The following is a 26,993-nucleotide window of genomic DNA, read 5'->3' as shown; positions in this document are numbered from 1 at the left end:
ATGTAGTTCTACTGGAACATAGGGTCAGTTTCAGCAAATATGACAGAAAGTTAGTTTTAGAAGTCTTACCTACTGCACCTTTAAGTATACTTAAAGCAAGAAACGTGCTAACTTTTACTGCCACTGGATGGAGATACAGATACTCTGTTTTAAACAGTCTGTGGTTAGACAACATTTTTCAGGAGGTTAACGCAGCAGTGTCAGAAAACGATGGAAAGTTGAGCTGCTGTCACTTTATGTCAAACTTTAAATCTTTTTTTTTATAAAGGAAACAAACGTTTTCTCTCATAACTTTAGTGCGTAACTTTAGCAACTAAAAACTACGCACTATAGCTTTAAATAGACAAAGTACATTTACGTGTACGGTTTGTGTATTTCACAGCTGAGGACGAAGCTAAACAAAGAAGAAGCTTTACACCAATCATAAAGGGTGAGACAGAGAAACGGGGATGCTACAGTGGATTTGATTGGCTGAAGCAGGAGCAGACACACGCACAGGGAGGACTGGCTGGTGTGTGTGTGTGTGTGTGTGTGTGTGTGTGTGTGTGTGTTGCTGTACTTCCCTCTGAAAAGTTTGCGATTTATTAAAGAGCTTCTGACCTGCAACGTAGTGCTGCGAAATCCTGCCAGACTTCATGTATCTGGATTATTTATCTCCTGTGTTGCAGTGAGCCGAGTTAAAGCTAAATAACCAGTTTTTCTAAAGGAGGAACATACTGTACAAGGTGTGTCTGTCTGGAGATTTTTTTTTTTTTTTTATGTTTTTTTGTGAAAGAAAGAAAGAGAAAGTTGAGTCTGAAACTTGAGCAACACTATGCTGGGGAATGGTCGAGTATACGCGGTGAAGAGGAGGAAGAAGCCCGTTCAGAAAAGGTACGTTTTCATGTTATGAAACGTTATTTTTTTGTTGCACCGCAGGCTATGAAACAGAGGGTCAGAGGGGTCAAAGCGGGTCACTGCTGGCCAATGGATCAATCAGCCATCACCACCTTATTAATTACTGCGCAATTAATATTATTAGTCGTAGTAGTTAGTTGTAATACAACCTATCCCTTAACATTAAACCTCGTGCTTCCACAAAATCAGGCAGCTTGTTGTTTTAGCTTCACCTGCAGCAAATGTCTCACAAAGGTAACGAGGTCAAGGGCAGATAAGGTAAATGTGGAAGCAGGGGTGATTCTAGGATCAGACCTTTAGGGGGGCTCAGCCCCTAATGAGAATGTGATTAGTTTAGTTTACTAGTAAACTAAACCTGACACTTTATAAGTCATAACGACCAATTTGACTCACATGTTCTCAGCATTTTTAGTTGCTTACATTTCAATTTGGGTTCTAATCTGCACCATCAAACTTCTACTCTGGGGACTACCAACGTTACTACCTCCGATTGGAAACTACGTTTCTGTTAACCCTTTCCTTGACTGGGTTACAGGTGTGTAGCATCGGCGACAGCGACACAGGATATTAAACCTGTTTCAAGCCCTTAGAAGCTGTAATTGTTTGTCCACTAACAGACAAGTTAGCAAACTCTAACTTGAACAACTAAAATTGATTTAAAAAAAAAAAAATATATATATATATAATTTTTAGGGGGGCTGAGATCACATTTTTTTTAGATTTTTTTGGGGTATTTCAGCCTTTAATGGAAAAAACAGATAGATATGAAAGGGGGATGACATGCAGGAAATCCTCTCAGGTCAGACTCAAACCCTGGACCTTCTGCGTCGAGTTACACATCTCCATATACATGTATGGGCGTCTGCTCTACCAACTGAGCTAACCCGACCAACTGAGATTAAATTTAGGGGGGCTTGAGCCCCCCTTAAAAAATGGTCTAAAATCACCAATGGGTAGAAGAAAGACTCAGATCTTTTACTTACTAGGGCTGCACGATATGAGGAAAATATGCGATAACATGGTTGAATATCGTGATAACGATATTACTTGCAATATATCAACAGATATTTAAGTGTACTCAGTTCTGCTGCTTAAATACAACAAATTGCATGTTGACATTAAAAACAAATGAAAGGAAATAATTTCCAACATTCTTTTATTGAACACATTGAACATTGAATTGAATATAAAAGGCACCAGAAAAGGAATGACAGTTACATTACGAATTGTTGTGCAGCTCTATTACTTACTACCACAGTGTACTCTGTTATAAGTAAAAGTCCTGTATTCTAAAGGTTCTAGCAGGTGGAGCTAATTGTAATTACTTTATATCCTACTGGGTAGCTTAATATATAGTAATGCATCATAGTTGATTTTTATGTTGTATTAATCATCTAAATCTGAAAAGTAACTCGATTCAATTTAGTTTATTCAAGAAGGAGACAAATTAATAAAACACCTGATTATACGTGGGTTAAAAATGCCAGAGTTAGCCAAAAGGCTATTTTTCATCTGTAGTCCCCTGGCCTTGATGTTGAAAAAGGCTTATTCAAATACAAATTAACAAGAAAGAGAAAGACAACACAAGCAGAGCAGCACTTAGCACAAAACAAGACATATAGCACAGAACCAAAAACTAAAGCTGTCAAATACATGTAGTGGGAGTAAAAAGTACAATATATGCCTCCGAAATGTTGTGCAGTAGAAGTACAAAGTAGCAGAAAATGTGAATACGCAAGTAAAGTACTTGAAATGTACCTCAATTTGTTTAGATTTTTATAATTGTAATTTTTCATGTAAAATCCTTCAGCTTCACAAATGTGAAGACTTGCTGCTTTTCCTTTTAATAATTGAATAATCTTGAAGTTACGCAACTATTTTCATTTGCGATTATTCTGCCCATTATTTAGTTTAACACATAACACTTTTGCAAGGCACTGTATCTGTGTCACATTCTCATTAGGGGCTGAGCCCCCCTAAAGGTCTGATCCTAGAATCGCCCCTGCCATCATGACGAAGAAGAGCATCACATTTTCACATTTAAGAAGCATCAAAATATTTGGAGATTTACAGGCTACTTATTCCTATGATTTGTCATGGCTATACTTTATTCATTCACTCCCTGAGCTACAGTATTTTGCTGCTGTTGTTCCCCAAATACATACAGTCTTTAGCTGTATTTGTCACAATGGGAAATGAGGGGTGTTATTCCAGATATTACCTTTCTTAAACGTACAATATGTAATACTACTTGTCAACGCAGCACATTGTAGTAACTTTAAGCTGGATCGATCGATATTGAAAAATCATATCAATAAATCAGGTCTCTACTGTATTACTGAGTTGCAAAGTGGCATGTAATCAATGAAAAAATGATGCCGTGTGGCAGAAAAAAATCGGTAGTACGGTTACCGAGTATAATTCTTTGACATTGTACGATTTACAATTACTCTTGAATGTATCATCTGGGTTCCCGTGTTTTGCCGAAGTTAGAGTAACTAGAGGGAGAACGGTAACATGACGCCACTGACAGGCGACCAAACAAAACGTTCCGTGTCATTGGAATAAAACTACAGATTTCTCTGGGTTTGAACATAGTTGGAAACATTTGGGATAATGTTAAAGTGCTCATATTATGCTCATTTTCAGGTTCATAATTGTATTTACAGGTTGTACAAGAATAGGTTGATATGGTTTAATTTTCAAAATACACCATATTTTTGTTGTACTGCACATTGCTGCAGCTCCTCTTTTCACCCTGTGTGTTGAGCTCTCTGTTTTAGCTACAGAGTGAGACCTCTCACTTCTGTTCCATCTTTGTTGGGAGTCGCACATGCTCAGTAGCTAGGTAAGGACTACTAGCCAGTCAGAAGCAGAGTATGAGGGCGTGCCCTGACAGTACCTAGGTAAGGACTGCTAGCCAGTCAGAAGCAGAGTATGAGGGCGTGCCCTGACAGTAGCTAGGTAAGGACTACTAGCCAGTCAGAAGCAGAGTATGAGGCCGTGCCCTGACAGTAGCTAGGTAAGGACTACTAGCCAGTCAGAAGCAGAGTATGAGGGCGTGCCCTGACAGTAGCTAGGTAAGGACTACTAGCCAGTCAGAAGCAGAGTATGAGGGCGTGCCCTGACAGTAGCTAGGTAAGGACTACTAGCCAGTCAGAAGCAGAGTATGATGGCGTGCCATGCTAGCAGCTAGGCGAGCATTATAACGTGTGTTACAAAGTGACCACGTTTGTCTCTGAAGTAAAGGCTGGACTACAATAGAGCTGTTTGGAGCAGTTTGTGAACAGTGTTTTCTGTTGGAGATGGTAAGTCCCTTTGGAGTGGACTTTGGGCTTTTTCACTTTGTAAACCTAGAACGTGCACAAAAAAGATATACAACACTATAAAGGAAAGGGAAAAAGCCAAAAAGCATAATATGAGCACTTTAAATACACCACTCAACAAAATATATAAAATAGGTATAGTCGTTTTTAGGCATTTGAATGCATAAATATTACATATTATATTACATATATGTTCCTTTATTAGTCTCCTTTTACTCTGAATTCTGATGTTTTCCTCTTGATTTTTCTTCTCTCTCTTGCCGTGTTTCATTTCCATATTCCTGCCTGCAGTGTGTAGTTGTCTCTCCTCTTCTCTCCATCTCTCTTCTCCATCTCATTTCTCAGATCTCTCTGTGTTCAGCCAGGGAGGAACACTCACAGGGCTGCTGCTGCTGTTGAATGAGGAATCACATTGTGGTAGTTTGTAGTAACACTGGCACAGGCCAAGTGGAAGATCAGTACACTCGTGCCGTCTCAAAATCATGATGTAACAACTATTTGGCCATGTTTAGCTTCAGCAGCAGTCAGACTGAAATATCTCAACAACTATTGGATGGATTGCTATTTTGTGCAGACATTCACAGGAGGCAGCAGCTCAATGTATCTTAGCCACTTAAAAATGTCTATCAGTTTAAGTGTACGCTATATTTGGAATATTTTTCACCGCTTTACCTTGCTGTCAGACAGCCCCTAGTCTCGCATTGCCAGACCTTCCTCCACAGCGCTGCGGAGGAGGGTCTGGCTAGTCCACACACAGCATTACAGGATGGGAGAAAAACGTGCTCTGGTTTATTGGCATTTTTTTTTTAAACCAATCACAATTGTTTTGGACAGCGCTAAGCGCCGGACAGGAGGAACGGTGTCTCTGCAAAATAGCCTCGGGAAGGAACTTGTTTTGGTGGAACCTCGTCGATATAGAGTAGACAGCCCTTTACTACGGGGAACTGAAGCCAAAAACAGTAATTTTACCTCGCAGGACATGGGAGTTGCTGCTCTACCGCTGCCTCCATCGGTAGTATTTTAAAAGATTAGTTCGGAAACTAACTGATCGAGGCTCCAGCAACTCCTGTGTTCTGTGAGGTAAAATAACCATGTCCAAGGAGTCTGGTGCCTTAGATTCCGTGTCGGTACTCCTGTCTGCTTCTCCAAACTGGGGGCATGCCGACCGCCATCTACTGCAGCTAATACACTTGACTATGGAGAAGTAAGTCATACAACCACACTTTCAAATATCTTAGCTATCCCTTTAATAACAGTACTTGAGTAAATGTACTTAGATTCAATCCCCTGCTGCTTTCCTCTGATTTTCACTTAACTTTGTGGACATCATTTCAATAATGAATTCTCAGTAAATCTGATATTTCTGGGTATTTATTCACAAGACTGTGAAACCAACATTTCTATCTAATTCTGTGTTTTCCAGTCTAGTAATAACAAAAGTATGAACCACACTTTCAGCCTTCTTAAAACCAGGAAGTTGCAGCTTTGTTTGATGTGTTTCACAGTTCATTTCGGCAGAAACCCACATTGTCTTTTAGAACTTCAAACACTGGACGTATTGTGGCGTGTCAGTATCTCCTACACGCATGCAGACGTTCAGATGCGAGCTTGTTACAGCATATGTAAAATTGACCTCGTACCAAAAACTCCCACTTCAATTCGAGATGGAAATTTCAACCGTGCGTGGCAGATTGTCGAGCAGAGCAAACATGTTTTAGCAAGCAAGCATCACTGAACATATCCTCTTTGTCTTGTGTGTCGTTTCAGTGTGAAGCCTCCGCCCGCAAAGACCAATCCATCTAAACGCCACCGGGACCGTCTGAACGGTGAGCTGGAATGCCTCACCAGCATGCTGCCGTTCTCCGACGAGTTCAGAAGTCGCCTGGACAAACTCTCTGTGCTCCGGCTCAGCGTGGGATACCTAAAGGTTAAGACTTACTTCCACGGTCAGTGCACTGTAACTCATAGTTTAGTGGTAATAAGGTTATATGAAACTTGCGTACGTGTGTGAAATATTGAAAGTGAGAGACAGGATGTGTGGGATCAGTGTGTCAGGTGAGCAAATATGCAGCTCCAGACATTTTTGTGGCTGAGCTGAGAGTGTTTGAGATGTCAGAGAGGGAACTTGACACTGTGAATAATGAATAGTCGCCCTGCTGGGAGGGAAACAGGAGAGCGTGTTGCAATGGCAGATGGGGGTCTATGCAAAGAAACATGAGACAGGCAGACGGGACCACACACACACACACACACACACACACTAGTAGCCAAGGAGGACACAACAAAAAAACATGGACTCTTCAGAAGAGGTAATTATCGTCACTCGAGTTTCCGTGCGCGAAAGCCACCGGACGACACAATCTTCTAAACATAGTCATTGTCGCTTGACAACTGGAGAGGAGGCTTCTCAGGTTCACCATTTGTGTCTTTATTAAGAAAAATGACATCAAAATATATTCAAACCAAAATATAAAAAAAAAAAACAATATTAAACTGAAGTGAACTAACAGCAAACAGAACAGCCACCTCACAGCAAGCTGCCAAACTCCTCTTTCTTCTCCTGATGCCCTTTTAACTCAGCCGCCCCTAATTGGACCATACCACCTACACAGGTGATTATAGGGTGAGCTAACCTGAGCAGGCAACATTAACACTTAAGTTTCTCAAAACATCATTACAACTGGATAGATCAGTTACTGCCGACATTACTATTTATACATATATGTGCACCCACTACAATAGGCACCCCACATATTTGTCATGTCTAGTCCCTGTGTCAACTTTCTTTGTCGAGTTGGTTTCATGTTTTCTGTTGGTTTTCCCATTTCCTGTTTTATTTTGAAGTCTCTCTGTTCCCTTATGTGTTGTGTTTTACTTCCTGTCTTTTGGTTTTCCCGCCTTTGTGATTGTCTGATGTCTTTCACCTGTTCCCCAGCCCTTGTGTCACCTGCCCCTTGTTATCCCTCGTTTACTTGTATATTTAGTCTCTGTGCTTTCTGTGTCTGTTGTTGGTGGCTTGTCATTTGTCTTCGTCCTTGTGGTTCTATTCCTGTGCATGAACTGTATTTCCGTGCTCCTGGATTTTTAACCGTTTCCTTCCGAGTTTCTGTTTCTTTTGGATTTACTCACCGGCTCAGCTTACTTGTTTGTAAGTCTCTTTGTGTTCTGATTAAATTATTATTATTTCTACTGCTGCCTCTCCTCGCATCTCTGCATTTGGGTCCCAGCCTACAACCCTGACAACATTATAAACATGTCATCTACTGCAGAACTATCTTACCTATTGTGCTTCACCTTAGGATTGCCCAGCTCCTCCCTACAGAACAGACCTAATGAGGCAAATCTGCATCCACTCTCCCTGATTAAGCTGGTGAGCAGCTGAGCTACCCCCAACATCACAGGCAGAACCATAGCAAAAGACTGTGAACCCATAAAACCTGCCGAACAGGCCTACGTCAAATAATGAAGTAACAAATACACTAAAACAATAACCTACAACATTACAGTGAAATTAAGAATTAAACAGACACAAAACGGTATTAGCTGATAGTCTTAATTAGCTTTGTAGCAACTCAGTTGGCAATGGCTTGAATGTAACGGACATTCATTAATATCAAAAAGTTACGTACTAAAGCTTTAAAATATTCTTGTGCACAGTTTAAATGGTATTTTAGTCGAGCCAAACCAAGATGCATCCACCAGCTGCCTAAATTTAGGCTTTATCAAAACTGCACCAGTGCCGTTGTGGCTGCAGATTTTACACCAAAAGAGTTGCAGAGTCCAGCAGGCCTTTCCTCTCTCTTTGTGCTGCTCTATCATCAGGCTGATCACTGCTGCTGATGGAGCAGAGGAGGGGGGGGGCTCTGACGCACGGTGGCACGACATGAGGGCTCTTGACGAGGCGGTGCAGATGAGGAGTGTTTGTGAATGGAGACGTTTGAACAGCTAACACACTGCAGCTTCACATTACCCGAGTGTTTAGTTTATTATACTATCGTACTAGATAGACGCTGTTCTAGGCATGGAGATTGTTTTAGTAACTCATATCCAGCTTTTCAAAGGTTTACAAAAAGGTAAGGGGAATCGGAACACAAAGACAGTCGAGACGAAGTGTAAGGAGAGTGAGCTGGTTGATGTCACTTCATTGTATGATGGCTGTATCTGCATCAGCACGCTATCTCCTCTCAACTTTGATGTTCCTCCAGACCGACATCACACACCAGCTGTTAAATGTCGCCCAAGAAATAAGCAAAACAAATTATATATTAAAGTGCACATATTATGAAAAAAATCACTTTTTCTGAGATTTGGGATGTTATTTTGTGTCTCTGGTACTTCCACAAGAATACAAACTTTGGAAAAAAAAAACAACCATGCTGTTTTGAGTGAGATACGGGTTTCTGAATGTGTCCTGCCTTCAGTCTCCGGGTGAGCTGTTCAAAATCTGCACGGCTTTCTACATCACTAGCCGAAATGAGGGGCCTAGGGGGCTAACTGTTAGCATGTTAGCGCTAGCATGTTAGCTCATTCTCAATGGCAAAACACTGCTACAACACATACCAATTCACCCTAATCTGCAAAATAAATTGTATAGAACTACTTACATGTCCCTGTTCTGCAGGTATTCCACGCAAAGATTATTTTTGTGGCCATTTTAGGCCTTTATTTATATAGGACAGCTGAAGACATGAAAGGTGAAAGAGATGGGGAATGACATGCAGCAAAGGGCCACAGGGCGGAGTCGAACCTGCGGCCGCTGCGTCAAGGAGTAAACCTCTATATATGGGCGTCTGCTCTACCAGGTGAGCTACCCAGGCGCCCATGTTATTTTTGAACAATAAAGCCCTGCTCATATGATACAATCAGAAGCATCATGGTCCCATCAACCAAAACAAACCAAATGCCGTTTTGGAACCATTAACGTCTGTTTAAAATGTGCAAATAAACCAAGTTGGTGTAAAGATATTTCACTGGATAAGTGAAAATTTTGACCAGATGATGGCACTTGAGGAAAAGTCAAAGGATCATCAAAGTTATTACAATTCATCCACACTGTAATAAACAGAAACATTTTACATTCCTTATTTTGTTATAATGTTAAATAACAAAACAAAAACAATACAAACAGTATTATATATATTAAATGTGACATGCTTCACATATGCTTCAAATATGAAGAAATGTATATATCATCAGTAAACATTGATTTTGTGATCATTCACTTAAAAAAAAACTGATTTTATTTGGTTCAAAAAATCCCAACTGAATCCACCCTCCTGATGGGACCAGGATAATCCTGTTTTTTTGGATCAAATAGATCCCAAACTGAGTTCAGTTTTGAAAAACCCAAAGGGCAGGTTTGGACCAGATCAAATGTAAAATCGGATTACATGCTCTGATCTTAGTTCGGAATCCCTCTTTTGCTTTTAAAAAATCCATTTCCAAGATTTGATCCAATCCGTGATCCGAAATCCCACTGGATTACTTTTGAAAAACTGGGCCCTAAAGAAATCATGACAATCCACGTAATAGTTGTTGAGATATTTCAGTCTGGACTGCTCGAGCTGCTAACTAGCTACAATCACTGTCAATCAGGAATTCTTCAGGATGAAAGCGTTGCAGTTTTCATTGTTTTTACTGAAAGTACCTCTCTGTGGCCTCCTGCGTTTTCTTCTAAGTCTCCATCTAATCTTCCACAGCAGTTTCCTCCGATTGTGGAGGATGTTTGTTCAAGGGTCTGATGTTTAGACCCATTATGTGTCGATGCTTAAAAATAACACAAAACTTTCATTCAGTCCTTTCATGTCTGTTATTAATTGATAGTTGATGTGTGTTTGGCTGTTTTGAATGTGTTGTTACATCAAGAAGAGGGAACAAAAACAGGAAGGACGGTTATATGTTATCATAGTTTAAGTGTCAGACAAAAATAAATCTTGCGTTATGTGTCGCCTCGAGATATCCAAATAAAGAAATATCAGACTTAACATTTTTCTTTTTCTTGGCATAATTAGGGTTCCTCAAGTTGTCTAAATCAAGTTAGACAAAGTGAGATTGTAGTCTCGAGTTTAGATAAAAAAACTATTTTAGGCAAAAAAAAAACAACCATGAGATATTTTGAAAACTCTGGTAGTGTTTACATTGCGTACATCCTATACTGTTGCAGATAGTTTTTGTGTGAGTAACTAAGCTCTATTGTTGGTTTGGAGGCTGACGTCAGCCCTGCTGATGCTCCGGCAGCGTGCTGAACACAGAGCACACTGTTTGTGGAAACACAGTCTATTGACTGCCATGTGTGCACACTGAAACTGAAGCACTGTCAACAAACTCTTCAGCAACTCTGAACTCGAGTGAATCAGCCACTCTGTGAGGGAGCGAACTGGCAGGCAGACACCAGGAGTCACAGGATGAATACAAAAAAAGGGGGGGGTTCTTCACACCCAAAAAAATGAAAGAACGGGCGCCTGGGTAGCTCAGGTAGGGCAGGCGCCCATATATAGAGGTTCACTCCTCGACGCAGCGGCGGCTGGTTCGACTCCGACCTGCTGCCCTTTGCTGCATGTCATTCCCCCTCTCTTTCCCCTTTCATGTCTTCAGCTGTCCTGTCCTGTAAAGGCCTAAAATGCCCCAAAAAATAATCTGTAAAAACAATTTACAAAATATGCAACAAACATCATAAAGAGGTCAACTAAACAGAACTTAACACAAACACTATACCAACTAAACTACAGAGAGAACAACATATTTTGATTATGGTGCTTGAAACAATATGCGTCATCATTTATTGCATAAGTTCATCAGTTCAACAAACTAAATGAGGAGAAACTCAACCAAGGTGTGTGTGTGTGTGTGTGTGTGTGTGTGTGTGTGTGTGTGTGTGAGCGTGCACGAAGGTTGATCACAGACTAGTGTGTTGTTTCCTTCAGTGAATGAGTCCCAAGTGATGCTTCTGCCATCACCTGGGAGTTACCATGGTGAACCCCTGTTACCTTAGCAACAGAGTCCAGAGTCTGACTTGCTCAGGATGTCTTGACACCACAGGGAGGGTTTAAGCTGGTTGTTCATGTCTGCTTCCTGTGTTTGTCGATAATGAGGTTGAGGTTGCAGCGAGGTCAGCTCCGTCATTCACTCGGCCTCCAGCTGCATTTTCCTGCAAGACAAATCTGCTCCGCTGAGTCATAAACAGGCTAGAGATGCTGCACAGGCTTTTAGGCAATGAATGGCTGCTTCATTTGGACAATTATTAATATATTAGTGTAGTTTCAGAAGGCGGAACATGAAATTAAATACTAGGGATGGGCGATATGACCTAAAATCCATATTGCGATATACATTGCAGCCTCTTGCGATAACGATATATATCGCGATATATAAATTATAATAGAACCATTTCAGACCTGGTTACATAGACCCTAAGGAAAGCCAAACTGCTAAATGTATTATTTTTTTCTAAAGAGAAAGAAACGTAGTATGTAGTTTTGAGAACATTTATTGTTACAAACTGTAATTATACAACATAATGTTGCAGATAAATAAAATTCAAGTACACTAGTTGCAGAGACTTTGACAAAGAAAAAGCTTAAAGTATTGGGTGTCTTCTCTGTAGTGCAAACCATTCTAAAAGGCACTACACTTATTTAAGTTTAAGTCCTTGGTTCTTAAATGCCACCCAAGATGCAGAGAACAGGAAAAACTGGTGTCTGTTTAGTTAAGGAACACACTTTACTGAAAATAGTTTCAGTATTAGGCAAAGATGCACAGATACTTTAAATAAAAACATATTTCAAACAAAGTTTCTTACCTGCAGCCTAATGTAACGCATTTGAGCGTGCGTGCACACACACACACACACACACACACACACACACACACACACACACACACACACACACACACACACACACAGGAGAGTCGGGACTTTTCTTGGTGGGACAGTCTGATAATAAGGGGCTTTCCGACCGGAGGGATTTTTGCAGTTCTTAGAATTTAAACGTTCCTAGAACACTTTTTTCGTCGTGTTCCGAAAAATTTGGGGATTTTTAAGTTCCTCTGGCCTCAGTAGCGTACTTTTTTAGCTCCTACTTCAGAGCAGGGTCTTTTCCCTTTTCCCTTTTCCTAGGTGTACTTGATTGGTCGAACTTATAAGTCACGCCCACTGCCAACTCGGAACTTGCAGACAGAGCAATAACCAACAACGGGACATTTTTAACAATTTTCACCATCTTATTCTTATCTTATTCATCATTAAATTCACTTCTGACAACGTTTTAGGCGAGAAATTAACTGTTTACATTTCGAATATAGGCACTCTTGCGAAAATTGATGCCGAATTGACAATTTGCTTCAAAGTTTTCGGAGTTCAGAAGCTCCATGAAGTGAGGCGACAGCCAGCAAGCGCCTGCCCCGGCCTCTAGCTCGTTGCTCGGCCAGTCATGCTCAGACACCTCGCTGCGAGCTGGAAGTCTCTCAGACCGCTCTCGTAAATAATAGAGCGGTTTTATTTCGCCGTTGACGGTTCGTTTGTTTAAATATCACAACACATTCACTCAGCTGAGATGACTCAGTTCGTCTCAGCTCTATGAAGCGTTTTACAGTAATGCAAACATACAGAACAGAGAAACACAAACTGCACGAGAACAAAAACCCTCGCCCACCCCCCCCACCCTCTGCGGTCTGGAGGGAAAAAAAACAACAATAAACAAACAAGAAATCACACCTTGCCCAATCATTCTCCTCTACTTCTTATGGCGTTGAGGTCATTTATGGCGTTTTTCCGTTACATGGTACCTGCTGGACTCGACTCGCCTCACTGTGCGTCCGTTTTCCATTGCAGATGTTAGTACCGCCTCAGCGTGGCTGGTCGTCATAGCGGCGCCGCAGTAAACTGCCGTGACCTAACGTGACACACACACAGAACGTGGAAGGTGTGTTGTTGTTGCCACAGCCAGAAGACACATTTAGTTTCAAATGAAGCTGGAGGCAGCAAAAATAAACACAGCTGGCTAAACTATTTAAAAATGGCGGGTTTGTTCAGGACACCCCCCTCTGTCGCTTTCACGTCACCTTTTGGTATCGGCTCAGCTCGCTTGGAACCTCGACTGAGGTGGTACTAAAAAAAGTACCTGTTAGCAGGTACCAGGTACTTTTTTTCGTAATGGAAAACCAAAAAAGGCGAGTAGAGGCGAGTCGAGCAGGTACCATGTAATGGAATAGCGCCATAAGTCTGATATTTGAGCTGCTGCACTTTCCCATAGGCTGATAGTTGATGATTTGGCTTTGTTAATCCTTACTGTAGAGAGCTCCAGCATAACTATGTCTAGAAAATACGCCAACCACTGTTTTATACAAAGCGAGTGGGGGGGGGAGCCAGCACTGAGCTATCATTTTCTTAGTTTTGTTTTACAGTTTTCCAGCTTATTATTTTGGTTTTTAAGCCAGCACATCTACCGTTTGGATTCACTTTTACCGCTCAGCAGCAGGCAGCTGTTTTCAGAGAGAAATCTTTAAAAAAACTAAATTCACCAAGTTAAATTGAAGACTATTAAAAAAGTTTTAAATACCAAACAGAATGCGGTCATACATACATTCATATCTCACATACCGGAAGAACACAAACAAGTTTACCACTCATTTTGAAACCTCTGAACACAGAAAGGCGATGACGAATGTGAGGAGTTTATGGCTGCAAGATAGTCAAAACTGACTGCTGTTCTCTATAAACTGAGAGATGATGTTGATAGATGTTATAAAGGTGTGTTTGGTCTGAAGCTGATCGACTATCTGAAAAACAGTTGTGATGAAGCATACTGGCAGCTTTAGTTTCTGTTGTGGGTGAGTCGCGGACAGCTGGCCAATAAATAAATAAATAATATCTGATTTTGGACTTGTCTTTTATTTGGGAAAAATATATTTGACGGGACAAGCGTCAGAGCCATTCAGCAGTCTAGCGCCATACCCATGGTAACCATCATTTGATTAATGTTCACTTTAAGTTTGTGTTGATGTTCGGAGGCAAGATGGCGAAGCGCAAATATGAACCGGAGTATTTAAATTGAGGATTTTTGCACATTGAGGATAAAAAGGGACAGAACCCCCAGTTTGTCATATGTAATGAAGTGCTTGCACATGAGAGCATGAAACAATCCAAAAAAAATTTAAATATGTGTATTTATGTTTAAAAAAAAGTTGCCGTACATGTGTTTTGGAAAGCTGTGCCAAGAGAAATCTCAATCATTCCCAATATTGCAGAGACGGAGAGCGTAGGTATATGTAAGGAGATAACATGGACACAGGCTAATTATTGCTAACTAAAATGCTAGTTAACATTAGTAATTAAACTTTAACAGCTAATGTAAGTCCAAACTGCCTGCGAGCTTCTCCTGAACTATACGGTAATTCCTCGACTATGCGACAGTAAGTCGCGTGGTTATGACACAATCGTTGGCCTATTTTTACAAAAACGTCTGCTACGGAGCCATAACGTGAGATACAAGGTGATGGAGCCTTTTATACATTGTCGTGTTTCTTTAGAAATAAACAATTGACAAATACAGTCTTTAAACGCTTCAGATGTAAAGTTATTTGCTGTCAAAGTGACGTCAAAATGAATGGCAGTCAATGGAATGCTAACGGCGGGTGATGGCTTGTTAGCATCAAAATGGCGCCATAGGAGGTACGCGTTGTGGAGAGAGGCTTGCCCCCTTGGGTAGTCCACACAGCATTCCGGGATAGGAGAATAAACGGTCAGGGGTTGTTTGCATTTCTTTAAACCAATCACAATCGTCTTGGGCGGGAAGGAACTTGTTTTGGTGGAACATTTGCACTCCGCAAAAGCAAACGCCACATACAATATTACATGAAGTTAACTGTTCCCACAATACAGTAACCTGAGCTATATAAATTAGCTGGATACATGGTCAAACGTAATTTGCTCTTACCAGTATATCGCTGTGTCCATATCGCTTTACAATCATTCCCCGAACGAGACAAGCAGACCTGTCTTGTTGCACGATCCAAATTTTACTTAAAACTTGCTATTTTTAGCCTGTAACGTTGCTCAGAGGTTCCAGTTAATGTTGCTCGATGTGACCGGAGTTTAAAGTTAAAGGGTTGCTACCGTTTTTTTCATCCTGGACTCTATTTTCCTGTTTTTATGTCTAAGTGACTGATGGGAACAACAATCTGTGACATTGGTCCAAGTTAATAGGGCAAATGTCCAGCTTGTATTTACCTTCACAAAAGTGCTCATTTTGCCACTGACAGACTCAGATTAATATTCTAAGTGTCTGACAACATTACATTGAAAAAAGTGACAAAAATGTCGGGGGGAAAAAGCTTCAAAGACGTCAAAAAACTGCATAAAAAAATCGGCAGAGACATCAGATAAGTGACAAACTTGGAAAAAATGTCGGAAAAAGCTTCTTGGAGAAAACAACAACAACAACAACAAAAATGCACAAAGACATTGGGAAAAGCCACAAAAGTGTCGAAAAAGACGACCAAAGTTTTAAAATTGTTGACAAAAAGTTGCATGGTCGACAGGAAAACAACACAAGTTAAAAAAAGGAACCGTAGTAGTGTAGGTGTAGCATTAGTTTTCGCAGAGTCTGAAGGGTAACTGCTCTCCAGCCCCCTCCTCTCTCCAGGCCCACGTCTTTGGGGAGGTGTACTGACTCTGCGTGTGAACCCTCTTCCTTCAAAACTCCACACAGCTGAGCAGAGGAGGGAGTGAGGAAAGGATAGAAGTGAAGGGAGTAGGGGAGAAGGGAGGCCAGATTACAGATTCAGGTGACATCAGACTTTTCATTAAAACTGTCCAATTTGTTTTACAACCTTTCGAGGTTGCACATTGTGTTTCTTATTTTCGGTATCACTCTGGGCTTAACACTTGCCGACATGTTTGACATGTTGAATTTGAGCTGACCTGCCTGAGTCGGTTTCAGCTCATGCTGTGATAACAAACTGGAGATTCTTTCTGGGTTTGTAGAAAAGTTGCTCTTGACCGAGATGACAGGGCAAATTCCTGGGTTTGTGGAGGGGGGTTGGGGGGGACAAGAGGCAGATCCAGAGGGTTTGTTTTAAAAAGGGGAGGGAGAGTGACGGGAAGTTTATTAGCGTGCCATAGAGTCATTACTGAAAGGAAAGGAAAGGAGCTATTGCTTAGATGACTGGATGCCAGGGATCACAGATTAGATTACACAAGATTTGTCTTAAAAACACTTATTTTAAACACAACAGAAAACATTGCTGTTAAATCCTGTTCGACCAAAATAAAACAGACTTGTGTTGAGAAAGATTTTCTGGACATTTTTTTCTTGCACAAACACGTGAAAACTGTGCCGATTTCGTACACATGCTGTCACATGCTGTGTGTGATGTCTGTTGTCCTGCTCATGGAGGTAAAAGCTGCCTGCAGTTAGGCATTGTAGGACATCACTGATACTTTGTGCCACAAATAAACAAAAGAACTTTAGCAGGGATGCAGAGTGTTGTAGAAACACAGGATACCCAACAGGGTTGTTTCTTCAGCATGTAGTGACGAGTCTTTGATTACAGTTAAGTTTGCCCAGTTAAAGCGAGACATTACAGGCAACATCATAGTATTTTTTTATGTGAATTGTATGGTGAATTTTGAGATTTTGGGCTATTTTGCTTCCATAACATCTCCATAACATTATTTTACATATTTTGTGTCTGTAGATTTCTCCTAAATTTACCAAAAGTGAGCTTTGGATAATGCCTCAAACAGAATTTCAGAAAACTTGTAATAAAAAAAATAACTGTCTTAATATACAGTAAGTAATCAACTGAAGAAGTTTCATGGTAATCTCTATTAATAAACATATTTGACCCTATTCACCTGTAGTGTCTTTAAAATGTCTGATTTTTCCAATCCAATCTTTAAAGGGCCGTTCCTCAAAATGAGCTTTGTTCTCAGACTCTGAGCCAGAAATCTCAACTTCAGTAGCACTTATATACACCAAACTTTGCAGTTTCATTCCTATCTATATTCTGAAGGTTTGTACTGAGGGGTTTTCAGAGTCTGGTTTATACAACATTTTATTCCTAAAAACATGACGAAAATGGATTTCTTTTGAATGGTTGTTGAAACTATTTTCTGATTTATGGAGCGATTAAAAAGAGAAAACCAAAATTCCCTCTGTAAAACTCTTTGACTCTAATATGTCAACAAAATGGAACAAGAATTTTGAACCTGCCAATTGAGTTCACTTTCTTTCCTTTTGGCAGCTTCAGGACACTAAAAATCTTTTCAGTACCTTTTTTGACTGAGGTGTTTTTTGTATATATTGCAGCAGCGCTCCAGAAGCACACCAGGTCGACTCCTCTTGCGTCTGCAAACGGCAGAAATAGGCCGTCGGTGTCTCTGGATGGAGTCAGTTTCTCAGAGGGGGAACTCCTTCTCCAGGTACAGCAACAAAACATTGGATGACATGCATGCATACAGTAGGTGTGCATTTGTCCGTTTGGATGTCATTTTGTATTTCCTATTTTTGCACAGGCTTTAAATGGCTTCGTGTTGGTCGTGACGAGTGATGGCACGATCTTTTACGCATCTCCGACCATCCAGGACTTCCTCGGCTTCCATCAGGTAAAAACTGTGACACCAAACACATTATGAATATCTTTATTTGTCCCAGTGATGGAGGAAGTATTCAGATGCTTTACTTAAGTAAAAGTACAGAAGTATTGACAGAAAAATGTACTTAATATATCAAAAGTAAGTGTACTGGTGTTCCATTTTATTCAGTATTATTTATTACTACTGTTTTAAACACAGCTCGTGTCATTTTAAAAACAGATTTATTTGTATATATACAGTATATCTTTTTTTAAATACATGTTTCATATTGTTTATTATATATCTATTTTATATTTATGATTCTTGACTTTTGCTGTTTTCTTTATGCACCAAAATACCAAGGCAAATGCCTTGCGTGTAAAAACCTACTTGGCAAAAAAAACTAATTCTGATTCAGATTTTAACTATAACTGTCAGACAAAGTGCAGTAAAAAAGCACAATAGTTCCCTCTGAAATGTAGTTGAGTAAAAGTATGAAGTAGCAGAAAACAATATCTAAAAGTTGTATTTGGTACAGTACTTGTAGTAAATGTAAACTCTGTCCCTCTCTTCATCTGTCATCAGTCGGATGTGGTCCAGCAGAGTGTTCATGATCTCGTTCACATGGACGACAGAGAGATGTTCAAATGTCAGCTCCACTTCGCCCTCGACTCCGGCGACACACACTCAGACATCAGAGCAGAAGGTATGAATTCAACTCATCAATATCTACCTGTCACAGATATAATACAGGTTTGAATCAGGTGTTCTCTCTAGATTTGTGGCTCCCGACCTTTTTGGCTTGTGAAAATGAAAGCAATGTCTTTTTGCCAAAACTCAAGTCTCTGAACTAAAGTCCAAGTCTAGTCTCAAGTCTCTGAGCTAGAGTCCAAATCAAGACTCAAGTCCACATATTTTGCATTCAGCGCTTCTTTTGTTTGGGCCTTGTTGTATGAAGTTTTTAAAGCCAAAACATCTGATGAATGGCACAGCAGCTGCCGGTGCGGTCGACACGATTGTTGTCCTCTACCACGTGTGGCCGCGCGCAGCAGATACGTTACGTCTTACGTAGGTAGCAGCTCATCAGACAGTTCCTAAAAATAATGATTGTTTGATCGTTGTGATTAATCAAAGCTCTAATAAGAACATCTTTTACATGAAATGGTTAAGTGTCTGTGTACAAAGAAAACATCTGTGTCCATGTTTCATGCTACTCAGACACACAGAGATACAGTATTTGTCTTATATGGAGATGTAACTTTCAGAACATCAGATGCTGATGAAGCTAAAATACAGATTTGGTGGGATGTAGTTCACAAACACCCCAGTTTGAGATTAATGTTGTTTCTCTGCAGATAGGCAGTCGAGCAGCTCTGTGTGCTTGTTGCCTCAGTACATCCCTCCAGAGAACTCGTCTTTCATGGAAAGAAGCTTCTGCTGTCGCCTTCGCTGCCTCCTGGACAACACTTCTGGATTCCTGGTAACGTAATCGAAGCATCTGTTAAACTCAGAGTCTGCAGCTCTGTGAGGCTGAGGCACTGCAGAGCTTTTGGCTAAATGCTAACATGATTAACAGGTAAATTAGATTTCAGTACTATACTTTCAAAGGAACTACTGCGACAAGTGGCCGGGGGGTTTATAGCAAACACAAACAAAAACATTAGCCAAAATTAGAGCTGCAACGATTAGTCGACTAATTGATTAGTTGATTGATAGAAAAATAATCGCCAACTAATTTTGGTAATCGAATAATCGTAGAAAATGCTGTTTTCAGCCTCTTAAATATGGAGGTTTCCTGCTCTATATCATATTAAACTGAACATCTTTGGGTTTTGGACAAAAGAAGACATTAAAAGACATCAGCTTGGACTTTGCATGGACACCTTTCTCTATTTTCTGACATTTTATAGACCAAACGATTAATTGATTAATCGTGAAAACAATCGGCAGATTAATCGATAATGAAAATAATCGTTGGCAGGCCTAACCGAAATTACTCTTACCGTGAGTACTTTTGGTACTTTAAGTACATTTGGATGCTTAAATGTTTGTACTTTAATACAAGTCTCAAGTAAATTTGGTCTTGTAACAGAGTTTTCCTACACTGTAGTATTGCTACTTTTACTTGTTCTGAGTACTCCTTCCACCTCTGCTCCAACGTTATTACATTTATTCTTGATGGGGTCATGAAACCCCCAAAATGTCATGACCATCTATCCAATAATTTTTGAGATATTTCAGTGGTGATCCAAAGTGGTGGGCCGACGTTTGCCACCCAAAAAGCTGTGCTGCTGGCATCACTCGTTATGTTTGTTGATATGCATGAATGTAACTAAGTCTCCTTCACTTCCAGGCTCTAAACTTCACCGGACGTCTGAAGTACCTGCATTTGCAGGGAAACACGGGGGCTGATGGGACCGCTGCTCCTCCTCAGCTGGCTCTGTTTGCCATCGCCACTCCTCTGCAGCCTCCTTCAGTCATGGAGATCCGGACTAAGACTCTCATCTTCCAGACTAAACACAGCATGGACTTTGCTCCTGTGGGCATAGACACCAGGTTGGCATCTCTGGTGGATCTCTTTAATATAATTTAACATGTTAAATGCTATCCAGATCAGATTCTATCACTGTCTGTCTTTGTGTGTTTTTTTTCTTTTCAGAGGGAAACTGGTTTTAGGATATTCCGAGACAGAGTTAGTCACAACAGGCTCGGGCTATCAGTTCATCCACGCTGCTGACATGATGTACTGCGCCGACAACCACCTTAAGAGTAAGTAATCCTACAACACACTGATATCACGCACTTTATACCTCTCAGTAGGGCTGGGTATCGCCAGTGATTTCCAGAATCCATTCAATTCCGATTCACAAGGTCCCGATATGATTACATTTCTAATTCAATATCAATTAGGTTAGGGGAAATTTCTGTTTCAATTCCAATTTAGCTTGGATATAAAAGAGATTATCAGAGAACTTATGCTCTAAAATATACAAGCGAAAAGCAACCCTCAAATAGTTTTTTATTGCACCAGGTTAATGTTTACATTAAGAATTGACCCCCAAAAGTTTGTTTAAAGTACTTTTTACTTAACAGGACTAACATGACCATCATTGACAAACGACAGCAGTCATCAAAACAATAAAGTGCAACTGTAGACTACAGCCAGTTAGTAAAGTAATTATGTTGAAGAACATTCTTGTACAACAACTTTACATGGTAAACAATGGAAAAAGCCCTGACAAGTTGACAGTCCTTCTGGTCTTTATAGTTACATTTAGCACCGGGTACGGAGCACCGTGAGGTGACAGTTGTTTAAACGGCAGTTGCAATTGAGTTTAGTCGACAAAAGGTGACTGTCCTGCGGTGATTACAGTTAACTTTAGGCACCAAGACTAGTTAAGATTAGAAAAATGTTTGTGGTTTGGGTTAAAACACCAGTCTCCCTTAAGTAGTACTCCCGGGACACGAACTCCTGTTGCCTGTGTGTTTTCCCCTTAACTTCTTCTGGGACACGAACTCCGCTCCCTGGCTTGAAAGCACTGTGTGTGTCACGTGATGCCCTTATACATCCACGGTGAAAGGGCATATATTAAAAGATCGATTTCGGGATGTTATTAATCAATATCAGATCACTCAAACAATGATGGATTTTAATTGGTGAATCGATTATTTTAACCCAGGCCTACCTCTCAGTGCTGTTATTAACCTGACTACCATCACCGTCCTCAGTGATGAAGACTGGAGAAAGCGGCTTCACCTTCTTCAGGCTGCTGATCAAAACAAGACACTGGTTGTGGGTTCAGGCCAACGCCAGGGTCGTCTTCAAGGACGGGAGACCAGACTTCATCATCGCTCGTCAGAAAGCCCTCACGTGAGCATCAGCTTCTTATCTCGTGCTCTTATTGTTCAAGGGCGTAATTTCCACACAGGACTTTCTTACTAAAATCTCTCTGAACTTTGTCCTCTTGAAATTATAGCTTATAGCTTCAACATTTTTCATCTAAAAACGATTGTCAGGTGCTCAAATGAGCATTGAAACTGTTTTTGCTTGCTTGTGATCATTCCTCGTCTTTGAGCTACACCCTTAATTTAAGCATTTAAAAGTATTTTTGGCATGTATATAAACCTTTGCTGGTTGCCCCCTATTTTTCTGTAGAAACGAAGAAGGAGAAGAACACTTGCACCAGAGAAGAAAGCAGCTCCCGTTCAACCTCACCACCGGTGAAGGTGTCCTGTATGACGTTTCTTTGGAATCCATCCCTGGTCCCTCTGGGTCCGGTGCGCCGGGCACCATAGAGCCCACAACAGAGAAACCTTTGGACCCCGCCTCCCTCCTGGGATGCCTTCTCAGGCAGGACCACTCTGTTTACACCCAGCCACCGAAACCCAGTCCCCCCCTCCCAATCTTCACCCAAATAGAGGAGCCTGATTTTGAACAACCGCAGCCGTCCTTGGAGCAAGTCTTCCTGGACAGCCACGCTCTGCTCAGCGTGCCAGGCCAGATCCAGGCCTCACAGAAGAGGTCTGTCACGGGGGACCCCACAACAGAGGCCATGATTGACTCGTTGGAGCAGATTTTGGGGGATATTGGGGATGGAGGGATAGAGGGTCTTGAAGTTGAGGAGAGAGAGCTGAGGGACTGGGAGAAGACCCTCGTCAGGATGAATGAAGAGAGGGAAGATGTATCGAGGAAACTGGATCAAATTCTGGCCAATGACGTGTTCTCATATGTGGAGGAGGCTCTGAGGAAAGAGACTGGAGAGTATGTGCAGGACTCCGATTTTCTGGGTTCAGTTTCTAATCAGTCGATTAACAGTTTATCCATCCAAGGACAGCATCCTGGGTCTGTGTTTTCAAAAACTGAGTGGCAGCAAGTGACGGACATGACATCTGGCTTTGCAGAGCACGCTCTGTTGGGAGATGTTCCTGGTAGCGTTGGTTGTTCGACTGGACTGAAAGTTGCTTCTCATGTTGTGCCTCACACACAGTGTCAGGGACACGCCTCTTCCCTGTGGCCTCCAAGCAGCAATCACCACTGTGGCAACCAAATGATTTCAACACAATCCTGCCACGCTGAAGTGACGCAACACTCGTGGCTTCCATCTGTTCAAAACACCGACAACTTCCATAACAGCAGCCATCAATCTGACTTGAACCAAAGTGTGCAGTACACGCTAACGGGTTCACATCAGACTTGCATAGGGCCACAGCTTCAGAGCCCATCAGTGTGGCAACAACAGCAGCAGCTGCTGCAGAGTTTTCGCCATCACACACTGACACATTCCTCACACACACCAGGCGGCGTGAACTCAACAGCTCAGTCGTTCCACCCGGAAATGCAGAGCTTGTACGGCAGCTGCGTGTATGAAAAAAGAGAAGGTTGCATACCGAACGCTGCTACTGTTCCTATCGGACAGAATGGGCCTCTCCTGGGACCTTTGTGTTCCGGAGGAACCACAAACGCTCCCTTTTCCATGCCCCATCCAGGCATGGCGGTCGGAGTCTTCAACCAGGGGACGATGCAGTCGTCTGTGGCTGGCTGTACAGATGTGGGCAACATCAGCTTAGTTCACCTGAGTGGAGACAACTCTGGCCTGGGAACAGCTCGGTCAGAATATCCTCCTGAAAACGGATCATAACAGTCGCTGTTCTTCTGAAGGAACGATGAAGCTCAGGTAAAAAAAACTGCTATTAGAAACAAATTTTTTAGGACCATCTGGAAAGAAATGGCTCAGATTTCAGTCTTTATCCAGATGGCTATAATTTGTCTTGGAAAACACAATATTTAGGCCTCAGGCAGCTCTGGCCCTGTTTTGATGAGCCTCCCCTCCATCTCGGGGGGGGGCACAATTTCATCAGCGAACCCCTCAAATTACCAAATATTCTGCACTGATTAGATATCAGATCAAATGTCTCCTCCTCTGATTGTCAGGAGGGATGATAATTGGACCTAACCTCCTACAATCTGAACTATCTGAAGGTTTTAGTTTTCAGGATAATCACAGTATTTCTACACTCTTCTTCCACAGATCCCCAGAGTTCCCCCTGAACGGTGCAGTTGACCCGTTTGCCTTCCCTACCCTTCCTACTGGGAGCATCAACCTTTCCCAAAACACCTGCTCATAGCCGCCTCTCCAGCTCGCTCAGAGACTCTGACTGGACTGAGAGCTAAGCACGAGTATGATGAGGAGTTTCCCTTTTGCGATACTCGTGATATTTTATAGATGTTGTGTCTGCTGTGGCTCAGCAAGAAATATGAACCTTCTCACTAAACTAAAATACTTTTGCTGTACTTTTTTTCTGGATTTTAGACAGAAAAATAATAATGAGCTTTGTACACATATTCATGCCGCAAGTAACCAACAATGTTGTGAAGTGTCCTTGTCAGCTGATTGGAATCTGGACCCAACAACATTTTAGCAAGTGGACTTGGAAGAAATCCTGACTGCAGTCTTTCCATATCACATAAAAATGTGAGGAATAAAAAGGACATGTACTCTTATAGAGGACCAGTTTAACTTTTCCTGTACATCACAATGTGAATCTGTGAACTCGGTGTTGTTCTGTAATGTCATTGTGGTTCTTTTTTTATATTTTTTGGGCATCTTCGGCCTTTATTTTTATAGGACAGCTGAAGACATGAAAGGGGAGAGAGAGGGGGAATGACACGCAGCAAAGGGCCGCAGGTTAGTTGAACCCGCTGCATCGAGGAGTAAACCTCTATATATGGGCGCGCGCTCTACCAGGTGAGCTACCCAGGCGCCCTCATTGTGGTTCTTTGAGTGGTTTTTAGAGGACACGTCATTGTCAAGGAGGACTTTAAATCAGGTCATGGACCTTGTATTATCATTCATTTCTTACACGTTACTTTAAAAGTAAAGAGATGTTTGTAAAGTAAAGAAAATGAAGCTTGTTCTTATCAGTGAATCCAACCAAAGGGAGTTTGTTTTATTAGCTTTAAAGGATAGGTTCATATCAGTAGGACCAGGTTTTTATAGTTTCTGTCCATATGTAGGGGAGAGTCGGGACGATTGAAACGCGGGACGGATTAAACATTCCAGTTTTCTCCGAGTGCAATGATGATAGACAGACTTCCTTAGGTCAAAACATAGAGCATGTTAACCTCCTCCTATCAGCCAAATATCTTCCTGTCATTTCCTTTTGTCACAGAGTTACAGGGGATAAACGACTTTTGATGGTCCAAAGTAAACTTTATTAGTGGTTAAATTTTTTTGATTATTAATGAGTGTTTTTCATTTAAAGGTTCGACTACATGCTTATTCAGTAGACCATTTAGTGTTCTCCACAATCCCAGACTTTCATATTGCATGCTTGTTTACATGGAAAGCAAAACAAGCTATAATGGCATATATCTATGTCGGGACGGTTGAAACAGCTGTTTCAACCATCCCGACCTGGCTGTAATTCCATGTATTTTAAGTAAATGCACAAATATCTGTGTTTATACAATAATTTATGAAGGTGAGACATGGAAAAGCAGTTTTAGAAAGATGAAAATATATTTGAGCCCACCAGGTAGGGGGTCGAGTTTTCCCATGTTATCCTATGGAGACTGACGGGCTGTGGGTCGTGAAGGGCACTTATTTGGATGTGCAGTGCCCTAACCCACGTAAAAACCTAGTGAAACGACATTTTCCACAATAGAAATATAAATGGGAAAACGTACTGTTCTAGCTATAAAAATGGCAGAATCCTCCACAGTGCATGATATTTCAATAAGCGCTTCATGATAACGGCGATTAGTTGTTAACAGACATTCACGAAGACGTATAGCCCAGCAACAATCTATCTAAAATAACACCTTTTGGGAGTACCATTCATGATATGTAGTAAAATATTGAAGTTGTGGGAAGTTCAAATGGCTTAAACTGTATGTTTCATCCGTCCCCCCATGCTGTTTCAGTTGTCCCTGCCAGGAGGGACGAATGAAACATTACACACGTCCCACTTTTGCTGTAATAATTCCTGAACAGTTTTGTTCAAAGCTGAAAATGCAACTGTATTTGACAGATGACAGGTGTAGGTTGCTAGTGACTAAATATTAGCTTTCAGTGCGATATGATCGCTTTGCAAATTACGTTTAATAAAAAACTGTCCCGGCTCTCCCCTACTGTATATTGAAACTGTTTTGTTTTTGACATCTTGTTCAAGACATCTGTGAAACTAAAGATTAAAATGTAGAAACTAATCTTTTCCCAACACTAACACAGCTTATGTTGGAAAGAATTCAGACAGATGTTTTCCACGTTAGAGTTACATTTGCCAATTAACTGGCCATTTTAAAAGATCTAATATGTCATTCTGCATTGAATGAGCATGTAAGACATGAAACACACACATGGCAGTATTGAAATAACTGAATCTAACTTGAGACTAGTTTAAAGATGTTGCAACCAGTTGTTAATAAATTCATTATGTCAAATGTTTTCACAGAAACAGATGATATGGGAGAGATGGCAGCTGTCGTGCTCAGTGTGAACAGATCTAAATTCAGAAGTTTGACTCTATACACGCTTTATATTTCAGTTTTAATCCATCTCAGCTGTGTCAAAGAACTTTAATATGATTTGCCTTGTCAAGTAATATCATATTCATAATTAAGTATGCATTTCTGTGTGTTGGAGATGGACATATTATTGTGCTTCTGTAATTATCAGTAATGTTACACTCTATAGCTGCTTTGTATTCCCTGTCTACAAGACATATAACCATTGGGGACAAGTCTAATTTATTTTGCCATTAAAGAACTGTAACCCCTCTGTTACCTCCATGTATTATTCTCCATGCCACACATGAAGTATTAAAGAGTTAATGTTGACACCCGTTGACATTCAGACCTTTAGATAGGAGCAGTATCGGGTTAAGACCTTTATGATCGTGTGCTCCGTCTGCGGCTCGGCTGCCAACTTGTAGCATTATCTGTGGAGTATCTGTGATCATTTCATGTTTTTGTTTTAGTCTTCCTGCTTCCACATTATCCCTCCTTTGAGATATGTGTTCCCACAAGCCATTATGTAATCACCAGCAGCCGCCCTCCTCTGTCTGCTCCATTCCCATCGGTCTCTTTAATGTCTCCTGTGTTTCTGATTGGATATACAATCATGAAAAAAGGAAATACTGCTGACAGAGGCCAAACCAGATTGAGGTTGTTTTCACATACAGTTCTCTTTAAA

At 41.1% G+C, this 26,993-nt stretch overlaps 1 protein-coding gene across 3 annotated transcripts; it reads left to right on the top strand.

Moving 5' to 3' along the window:
- Positions 1 to 517: 517 nt before the first annotated feature.
- On the top strand, positions 518 to 26,579 carry LOC144530978 (aryl hydrocarbon receptor-like). 3 transcript variants are annotated; one of them, XM_078270820.1, is made up of 11 exons: positions 518 to 873; positions 5,991 to 6,150; positions 17,534 to 17,646; positions 17,740 to 17,829; positions 18,385 to 18,505; positions 19,155 to 19,279; positions 20,153 to 20,355; positions 20,459 to 20,568; positions 21,529 to 21,670; positions 21,956 to 23,474; positions 23,829 to 26,579. In XM_078270820.1, exons 2-10 carry the CDS (start codon positions 6,060 to 6,062, stop codon positions 23,436 to 23,438), a joined length of 2,478 nt encoding a protein of 825 aa, XP_078126946.1. In that variant the 5' UTR covers positions 518 to 873; positions 5,991 to 6,059; the 3' UTR covers positions 23,439 to 23,474; positions 23,829 to 26,579. The 3 variants fall into 3 exon arrangements, with proteins under 3 accessions (XP_078126946.1, XP_078126945.1, XP_078126944.1); XM_078270819.1 differs by having other exon boundaries at positions 5,991 to 6,169; positions 17,537 to 17,646; XM_078270818.1 differs by having other exon boundaries at positions 519 to 873; positions 5,991 to 6,169.
- The last annotated feature ends 414 nt before the right edge of the window (positions 26,580 to 26,993 follow it).

Source organism: Sander vitreus, chromosome 16 (assembly GCF_031162955.1).
Source record: "Sander vitreus isolate 19-12246 chromosome 16, sanVit1, whole genome shotgun sequence".
NCBI classification, from domain to species: domain Eukaryota; kingdom Metazoa; phylum Chordata; class Actinopteri; order Perciformes; family Percidae; genus Sander; species Sander vitreus.
Note: the sequence above shows the minus strand (reverse complement) of the source record. Positions and strands in the feature narration are given on the sequence as shown.

Bases quoted from the DNA above. Each gene is read 5' to 3' on its own strand.
- LOC144530978 (XM_078270818.1), top strand. From the start codon at position 815: ATGCTGGGGAATGGTCGAGTATACGCGGTGAAGAGGAGGAAGAAGCCC. The intron at 17,830-18,384 runs GTAAAAACTGTG...ATCTGTCATCAG, and splicing joins ACTTCCTCGGCTTCCATCAG to TCGGATGTGGTCCAGCAGAG. The intron at 19,280-20,152 runs GTAACGTAATCG...CTTCACTTCCAG, and splicing joins ACAACACTTCTGGATTCCTG to GCTCTAAACTTCACCGGACG.